Genomic DNA, 10123 nt, shown 5'->3' on the forward strand with positions numbered 1-10123 from the left:
ATTCTTATTATTTTTTTAAAGTCAAAATAATATTCAGACGCAATTAATTGAAGTGGGTGTAAAAGTAACATGACACACAACTCACTGTTGGTAATTTTATTTCTTTTTTTAAATCTTTGGGGCCGACGATTCCAAGATGATGTCTCTAACTCACAGCTAATGACTACTTTATCATCGGCTACTTCTTGTGACTTTCCTTCTCATCCAATTGCCAATTGCCAATTGCTATCTTTCCCTCTTCTATATATTCAACTTTTCTTGATATGTTTTCTTTCATTCTCTTGACCATCTTCTTTCAAAGACTTGTAATCTAATCTAAAGCTATTACGTGAGAAGCTAAGCTATACTGTTATATCTCTCTCCTTCTTTCCCAATTCTCGGAAGAGTTTCAGTTCATGGATTCTGCTTCCTGGGTTAATACTTCTCTCGATCTCAACGTCAATAGTACTTTCAAGCATATTGATTCAGTTCCGGTAAGTTGATTAATCTTAATCTTTCTATTGAATGTTTCAAATTTTCTTTTCTTTTTGATCTGAATTGTCTCACTCCTGAATTTCTTGCACATGTTCAGAAGAGAGAATTGTTGGCAGTAGACTTTTCTGGGCTTGATCCGAAAGTACCAATTAAGGAAGAGAAACCTTTTCTTGATCCACAGACTAGCGTTTTGGTTGAAGAGCTTACCAGAATAAGCACCGAGAACAAGAAGCTCACTCAAATGCTAACTGTTCTATGTGAAAATTACAATGTTTTGCAAAACCATTTGGCTGATTTGATGTCCAAGAATTCTGATAAAGAAATCATCGCCCCATCATCATCAAGGAAGAGAAAGGCTGCTGAGAGCGAGGATTATAGTAATATCATCAGTGGAGCCAATAACATTAATAATGGAACTACAGAAAGCACCTCTAGCGATGAGTTAGAATCAGGTACTAAAAGGACTAAGGAAATCAAAACAAAGATTTCAAGCGCTTATCTTCGGACCGATCCATCAGACACAAGCCTGGTAAGTTCCCTCATTTACCCATATCTTTTCTTTCTTGCGATTAAGTCTTATTTTTGTTAGAAGTAGTATTAACAGACCAACTGGTGCATATATCGTATTAGGTTGTGAAGGATGGATATCAATGGAGGAAGTATGGCCAAAAAGTTACTAGAGACAACCCTTCTCCTAGGGCTTACTATAAGTGCTCATTTGCCCCAAGCTGCCCTGTCAGAAAGAAGGTAACAGCAACAATATCCCTCTTAATTATTGCTTGTAGTCATTCAGGGGTTCATCTCCTATCTCCTAGCCATCGCTCCCCTTTAAAATTAACTGAGGAGGATTTTACGTTCTTAAGAATGATCATAATTTAACTTCTTTTTTTGTTTCTTTTGATATTTAGGTGCAAAGAAGCGCTGAAGATCCATCAATCTTAGTAGCAACTTATGAAGGAGAGCACAACCACGCGCGCCTTTCACAACCCGAATTTTCTTTAGGCCCAAACCGATGCAATTCAAATTCAGTTCCAGTTCCCAACAGTACTTCATCAACACCTATGATGAAAGTTCCTCCAGCTTCTGTAACTCTTGACTTGATGCAAGACAGTAATGCTAGAAAGGCAATCCAAGAATCTGAATCTCCAGCTCCAATCCAACAGATTCTGGTGCAACAAATGGCTTCCTCATTGACAAGAGATCCAAATTTCACGGCAGCACTTGCAGCTGCTATTTCAAGCAGATTCAGCAAGACTCCGATCCAGAAATGGTGAAATTAATAGTAGAATTAAGAGTTTTACTTTTGTCTTTGAATTTTTTTTTTGAAGTTACTTAGAGAGTACGAAGTGATGTATATAGAAGATGGACACTGATTCTAAATTTCAGAAAGAACAATATAGTAGTTTTATATTTACAAGTTGCAATGGTGGAGGAGAAAAGCAATTAATATATCCTGGTAGAAAAAATTAATTAATTAATTAAGAAATTATGATGAAGCCTTTTAATTTTTTTAAAGAAATTATAGTAGGCATTATAATTAAGATTAATCGCGGTTGAGATTACTAACAAATTAGTCAGTTTTTTTAATTAAGATATAAAAACTTGAGATTATTAGCAACAACAAAACCATGATATCTTCCATAAACTTGAGAGTAATTAATCAATCTTTATAGGCAATTGATTTGTCATCACTTAGTGTTGTGGATATTTTAAATCATTAAATTTATTTATAATTATTAGATGAAAAAATTATTAATATGATAATACATTGCTCTTTTTACTGGTTACAAACAACATAGATAAATATTTTATTATACAATTATTTAAAATTATTATACGATTATATAAATTTTAAGAAAAAAATTAATTTAAAAGTAAAATTTTGATGATACTGCAAGCCATCTGAAATTTAGGCGGTAATAACGGCACCGAGTATTAGTATTCTTAAAGGAATTAGTTGACTGATTCAGGTGTTTGATTACTGGATAGGCCGGACCAAATAATCGAAATCCTCTAGAAACTAGTGTAGTGGCTAATTCAAGAATTGCAGGGAAAGAAATGGCTTAATATTCGGATAGACCGAACCAAGATCATTATGATTCTTGGAGTTACTGGATCCTTACTTTTTCAAAATAATGTTCCTACAATTTTTTGGTCTGATGCTTTCCAAACTACTGCCTACCTTATTAACCGCCTCCCTAGTCCAAAACTCAACAATTTTAGTCCTCTTGAAATTCTCAAGGGTAGAAAAATTGAACAAGGGCATATTAGAGTTTTTGGCTGCACCGCCTTTGTTCATGTTAAACGTTCTCATAAACTGGAACCTAGTTCTGTCAAAACAGTATTCTTAGGTTATTCTTCAACAAAAAAGGGATATAAGTGCTATGACCCGTGCACCCACAAGACCTATATCTCTAGGGATGTGTCCTTTGATGAATGTACACCTTATTTTACTAACCCTCACCCCTCTCATGGGTCCTCATTGTTATTTCCGAATAATTCTTTGTCCTTTGACAGCTCAGTCCTTCCACCTTCGCCACGCGAGGAGACAGCTTCCGCAGCAAATCCCGAGGCCAACCCTTCAGGGGGAGTCAGTACCATTCCCGAGGCCACTTCTTCAGGGGGAGATAGATCACTAGTTAAAGAAGTCGCCCTACGCAGATCATCCAGACCTTCTAGACCACCAGTCAGACTAAGGGACTATGTGTCCCACAAGGTGATGTATCCTATTCAAAGCTTCACTAGCTACCATAGTATATCCAACTCATATAGGAACTACCTAGATAAACTCACATCCCATACTGAGCCATCTTCCTTCTACGAGGCTAACACCGATCCTAAATGGTGTCAGGCCATGAAGGAGGAGCTTTAGGCCCTTGAAAAAAAATGACACCTGGACATTAGTTCCTCTACCACAAGATAAAAAACCTGTTGGGTGCAAATGGATATATAAAATTAAATATAAATATGATGGAACAATTGAGCGATACAAGGCTAGATTGGTAGCAAAGGGGTTTACTCAAACATATGGGGTAGACTATCAGGAAACCTTTGCACCTGTAGCAAAAATGAGCACCGTTCGCATTTTATTGTCTGTTACTACCAACTCAGGATGGAGCTTATATCAAATGGACGTAAAAAACACTTTTCTCCAAGGGACTCTCGAAGAAGAGGTATACATGACTCTACCCCCAGGTTATGAGGCCACTACCAACCAATCCATGGTATGTAAACTGAAAAAGGCCATCTATGGATTGAAACAATCTCCAAGAGCATGGTATGCCAAGCTAAGCCTTTTTCTTTTAAAACTCAATTTCATTAAATGTGCATCCGATTCTTCTATGTTTCTTAAACATACTCATTTCTGCACCATCATTATTCTTATTTATGTTGACGATATTATCATAACAGGCACCAATAATGAAGAAATTGAGAAAGTAAAACGAAAATTAAAGGAGGAATTTGACATCAAAGATCTCAGACAACTGTCCCACTTTCTTGGAATAGAAATAGCCAAATCCCATAAAGGTCTATTTCTATCCCAAAGAAAGTACGTCCTTGATCTATTAAAAGAAACAGGAAAACTAGGAGTAAAACCTGTAGATTCACCAATGGAGACTAAAGTTAAACTTAATCTTGAAGACGGCAATCCTTTAGACAATATAGAGCACTATCAATGATTAGTAGGGAAACTAATCTATCTCACGGTAACCAGACCTGACATCACCTACGCTGTAGGTGTGGTAAGTCAGTTCATGCATGCACCTCACACTAGTCATTTAGATGCCATCAATAGGATCTTTAGGTATCTCAAGGGTACTCCTGGTCAAGAGATTTGGATGAAAAATAATAGTTCAAATGATATTATTGATTTTTCTGATGCAGATTGGGCCGGAAGCTGTGACAGGAAATCAACCTCTGGCTTCTGTACATTTGTGGGTGGCAACCTAGTAACTTGGAAAAGCAAGAAACAAACTGTAACTGCTAGATCCAATGCAGAGGTAGAATATAGAGCAATGACATCAACAACCAGCGAATTAATATGGATCAAGCAAGTCCTTACAGATATGGGGATTAAGATCAAAGAACCAATAAAGATGTACTGTGACAATCAAGCAGCAAGACATATTGCCTCAAACCCCGTCTTTCACGAGCGCACTAAACACATCGAAGTAGATTGTCACTTTATAAGGGAAAAGGTTCAATCTGGAGAAATTGAGACCCCATTCATCAGGAGCAATGAACAATTGGCAGATATCTTTACTAAGGCTCTAGACAAATCTCATCATCATAGCCTTTTCACCAATATGGGTTCCATTAACTTATTTGAACCCACCTTGAGGGGGAGTGTTGAGGAACAAGCCCAGAGCACAACTAGCAAGGACCAACAGTCCAGGACCTCCAGGAAGAACCAACAGACAAAGACTGTTGGTTATGGCCTCAGACTGGATCATCACAGGCACCAAAACAGGGAAAAGGAGCAACATTTCTTATCTAAGGAAGAAAGGTCACTTTCACCTTTCCCAAGCTAGAAAGGAACGTTAGAATAGGATCACAGATAGCAAAAGAACCGTTGCAAGTATACATGTATATAACAGAACACATATACTCAAATAATCTCAGAATTCATATCAATAAATCATCACAGATTAATATTTAACTGTATTTCTACAGCAAGCCCCGATCCAGAAATGGTGAAATTAATAGTAAAATTAAGAGTTTTACTTTTGTCTTTGAATTTTTTTTTTTTTAAAGTTACTTAGAGAGTACGAAGTGATGTATATAGAAGATGGACACTGATTCTAAAGTTCATAAAGAACAATCAAGTTGCAATGGTGGAGGAGAAAAGCAATTAATATATCTTCGTAGAAAAAAAAATTAATTAATTAAGAAATCATGATCAAGCCTTTTAATTTTTTTTAAAGAACTGGGGAAATTATTGTAGGCATTATAATTAAGACTAATCGCGGTTGAGATTATTAACAAATTAGTCAGTATTTTTAATTAAGATATAAAAACTTGAGAGTAATTAATCAATCTTTATAGGCAATTGATTTGGCATCACTTATCATGGTGTTTTGGATATTTTAAATCATTAAATTTATTTATAATTATTAGATGAAAAAATTATTAATATGATAATACATTGCTCTTTTTACTGGTTACAGACAACATAGATAAATATTTTATTATACAATGATTTAAAATTATTATACGATTATATAAATTTTAAGAAAAAAATTAATTTAAAAGTAAAATTTTGATGATACTGCAAGCCATCTGAAATCTAGGCGGTAATAACAGCACCGAGTATTAGCATTCTTAAAGGAATTAGTTGACTGATTCAGGTGTTTGATTACTGGATAGGCCGGACCAAATAATCGAAATCCTCTAGAAACTAGTGTAGTGGCTAATTCAAGAATTGCAGGGAAAGAAATGGCTTAATATTCGGATAGACCGAACCAAGATCATTATGATCCTGAATTCCAAGCAATTTGAAGAAGCACCAATCGAGACAACAACTGAATACAACAATAAAAACAACACAGTGGATACAATCGCAAACAAGGAAACCAAAATGTTGGTAGTGACATCCTGGCATTATCGGCTAGTATCAATATTGACAGTATTTTCAACGGCGAGACAAATGCTAGCAGATCCGATGGTAGCTTCAGCAACGACAACGAGGCATCGGTTGCTTTAAGAGCCACATCATATCAGTGGCCATAGTATAATTTACACCAACGACAACAACAACAATACCGGAGAGTATAGTGAAAACAACCACATTAAAATCACTCCTAACTCCTCCACACACAAAATATAAAAAATAAGAAAAAGAAAGGATAATTCATAAAGGGCAGTGTGAAAATATCCAAGTCAATAGAATATAAATATAAATAAAAAAATATAAATTAACAAGAGAAATATTTTAATTATCTTAAGTACAAATGATACGTTACTAAAGAGTCTATATGATTGAAAAGTTCGATTATTTAATATCTTCATATTATTAAATTAAAATTTCAGTGAAGATATTCAATGAAAAATGTAATGAAGTGCGGCCGTATTGCTCTATTGTGGATGAACATACAGAAGAAGTGAACTTTGATGCCTAAAGTAAATGAAGCTCGTAAAAGACTCCAATTTGACCAATGTTGCTTATTATGGATATGGAGAAGATATGAAGTGAGGTTTTCTCTATCCCAAGTCATATTTATATGCAATTGACTTCAATATGCATTAGAGTTTTAGATAAGATATATGCATTGTTTTAGTAATTAAATCAAGCTTTTCTTTCAAAATCTTAATCATATAAAAGATACTCTAAACAACTACTTTCATCTAAATTAAGAATTCAACTTTGGTTAAAAACAAAACTGGGAATGAAACTGCACAAAGAGTGACAATTAAATGCTATCATTCTCCAACAAAAACACCCAACTCCACCCGGGATTCACAGCTTCTAGTTGAAATACTGCCAATGACAGAAGAATTAATCCAGTAAACCCAAGTTCCCAATTTTTCAAACTCCAATTCAATGTGATATTGACATTTGGGGCATTAAGGAAGCCCAGAAAGTAATTGCATGTCTCTTGGGACTACATATTAATTACCATGCAAAAACAGATCAATTAAAAGTTAAAAAAAAAAAGAAAAAAAAAAGAAAAAAACTTATTCAAATTAGACTGAACAGAAATCAGAGCTATGTGAACATATTCAACTGAAAAAGAAAAGAAAAGAAAAATAGAAGGTGCAACTATGAATAGGTGGCGGATTAGCCAGCAAGTGGAAGAGTATGAGTTAAGGTTGATAATTATTGATGGGATTTGTTTCAGATATATTCAATATTTGTGGCCTGATCATATATTGTAATGTTATTACCATCGACGCGTAATAGCCGTATATCTTGACTGGAAGAAAGAGCCAAGTTGTGGGCACGCACGGCCGACTGGTTCAATTTTTTAATTGCAAAGAAAGTCTTTCCTTCTTCTCTTTTTCTTTGCCTACTTTCTTCGGAAACAGTCTCTCCAGCACGACGCCATTCTTCTTCTGCAATGTCCCTTTCAATCTCTCTGATATTTTTGGCTTTCTTTTTTATTTTTCAGTTATTAAAGATTGTTACGATCTAGAAGATAAATGAAGTTAACCAATTTTATATGCCAGTCCAGGAATGTTTTAGTTAGTATTTTCAAAAAAAAGAAATTGAAGTATAAGTTTTTTTTATTTATTTATTTATTTATTTATAAAAATAATATAATAACTTTAGAAATATAATCAACATTTAAGTGAATTCTATAATATTGTAGCTATATTAAATTTATATATTTATAACTATAGTAACTTTTCAATATATTTATATACTTGTTAAATAATAATAAATACGAAAGAAGTTAATTTATAACCTTCAATATATTTATCCTTTTCATAGAATTCATACTATGGGTTCTATATATAATTTGTTTCTTTACAATACCAAGTAATTTAAAAAAATCTACAATAAGGATTCACTATTCAAATATCAATTTCTCTCCTTTAAAATGATCGTCCATCTGTAAAATAATTAAATATTATTTAAAAATTAATTCCATTTATTAAAAACTTATTCAAAAAATATATAATGGTGAATCCAATTTATACCAAACTAGTAGTTTATTCGCGAATTGTCCAACTTATTGTTATTATGAAATCAAATTTACATATATAATTTAATAAAATTTTAAATATTTAATATTAATTTATAAAATTTTAAAAAGTAATAGCAAACTAATTATTTTTAATGTTCTTAAATTTTATAAAATATTAAAATTTTATTAATATAATAACATAAAAATTAAAATTATTTATTAATTTTAATATTATATAAATTAACATTATCAATACAATTGACATTACTATTTTTTAGGATTAAAATTTATTATATAATTAGAAATTTAATTTATTATTAAAAATATAATTTAAAATTTTATTTTTTAAATTAAAATTATTATCTAATTATTAGTTAATATAATATTAAAATACAATTAATATTACTATTTCTTAAGATAAAATTAATATTAAAAAATTATTAGTTAATATAATATTAAAATACAATTAATATTACTATTTCTTAAGATAAAATTAATATTAAAAAATTTATTAGTTGATATAATTAATGTAAAGTATTTAATATCATAAATTTGATGATAAAAATATAAATAATTTTATTACTTTTTATTAAACCAAATTTATGAATTGCGGGAAATGTTTTGTAGAAAATATTCAAAACAGAGATCACGGGAGATACGAATTTAAGATGGTTAAAGAAGAAAACAAATAAATAAAATAAATGAATACAAGTCCAAAACAAAATGGCATCCATCAGGTTTACATTTAGGGAAAGGAAAATATTATATAATATTTTAAAAATATATATTAATATTAATTAATTGATATATATTTAATTATTTTAAATTAATAAATTATATTAATTGAGTATATAAATAAAAATATGTATTAAATCTAGAAAATAATTTTTATTAAAAAATAACGAAACTGGTCCACAGATAGTATGTACCATTTATTATTGGTTAAGGAAATAAAATAAGAAAAGAGAAAGAGAAGAATAGACAGGTTTCGTGCATGGATTGGATTTGATTTCTGATTATTTAATTATTTTTTGGGGTGATTTAGTGTAGTGGTTGACTTTGACTCGCCATTGACTGACTACCAATTTTCTTAAACAAAGACTTTGTTGGCTGCCGTACTCATTGCATCCTCCTCTTTTGTCTTTTCTTTTTCTCTCTTTTTTTAATTTAAATCCCCACCTAAGCACGTTATTGCCCTCCCCATCTCTAGAATAATTGTTTTATTAATTTTTTTCTAAAATTTATTGGAGCTCGATGGCTATCAATTACACAATAAATATAGCAATTCTTTTATTTTCATCATAAAATAATAAATTTTTTGTTTATATTAATTAATAATGGAACAAATTTAAACCGTGTATGTATTTTTAAATTGTTTGATATCACTTTTTAAAAATACAAATTCTGATTAGTGCTCAATGAGAGTGTATAGCAATAGGAGAATTTTTGATTAATAGATTTCATGCCAAGAGTGTCTAATTATGTGTTAATGAAAATCATTAGGAGAATTACTGAGGTGAAGGCTAATGAAAGGAGAAAAGCTTCGAAAGATAATTTATGTTTTAATTGTGCAGAAATTACTGAGGTCTAATTTTACTAAATTGAATATTAGAGATCTAGATATAAAAAAACGTATAAATTTAGAGACCCAATTATACTTTTTGCCTTTCGAGTCTTATATTATCTTTAAATGTATTTATAAGACATGGTATATACTACAATATTTATGTTGTCAACGTACTAAGGATTTGCAAATTGATGTGTGATAGAAGGCAACAAACATAATGAGTGTTTATATATTATTTAAATAAAAGATTTACACCTCTAGACTAATTTTATTAATACGTAACATGAAATATGTTTAAATGAGAAAATGACTTAATTATCAAACGAATTCTATAATTTATACTTAATTTGTAAAAAGTATGTAGTTTTAAATATTTCAATTTTAGTAATACATCCTATCATTAATTTTAATTTTAGTTTTTAAAAATATTTATTCCTTAAAATTTATTTACTTG

General features: G+C 31.1%; 1 protein-coding gene across 1 annotated transcript; it reads left to right on the forward strand.

The window, feature by feature from the left end:
* Window positions 1–268: 268 nt before the first annotated feature.
* LOC8274191 (probable WRKY transcription factor 40) lies at window positions 269–1898 on the forward strand. Its single transcript, XM_048372275.1, has 4 exons — window positions 269–473; window positions 572–1003; window positions 1105–1221; window positions 1383–1898. The coding sequence occupies exons 1-4, from the start codon at window positions 396–398 to the stop codon at window positions 1746–1748; spliced, it is 993 nt and encodes a 330-aa protein (XP_048228232.1). The 5' UTR covers window positions 269–395; the 3' UTR covers window positions 1749–1898.
* Window positions 1899–10123: the final 8225 nt, after the last annotated feature.

This window comes from Ricinus communis, chromosome 3 (genome assembly GCF_019578655.1).
Source record: "Ricinus communis isolate WT05 ecotype wild-type chromosome 3, ASM1957865v1, whole genome shotgun sequence".
Classification (NCBI taxonomy): Eukaryota; Viridiplantae; Streptophyta; class Magnoliopsida; order Malpighiales; family Euphorbiaceae; genus Ricinus; species Ricinus communis.

Excerpts from the sequence above, each read along its gene's own strand:
- LOC8274191 (XM_048372275.1), top strand. The coding sequence starts at position 396 with ATGGATTCTGCTTCCTGGGTTAATACTTCTCTCGATCTCAACGTCAAT. Across the intron at positions 1,004-1,104 it reads ATCCATCAGACACAAGCCTG|GTTGTGAAGGATGGATATCA; the intron begins GTAAGTTCCCTC and ends ATATCGTATTAG. Across the intron at positions 1,222-1,382 it reads GCTGCCCTGTCAGAAAGAAG|GTGCAAAGAAGCGCTGAAGA; the intron begins GTAACAGCAACA and ends TTTGATATTTAG.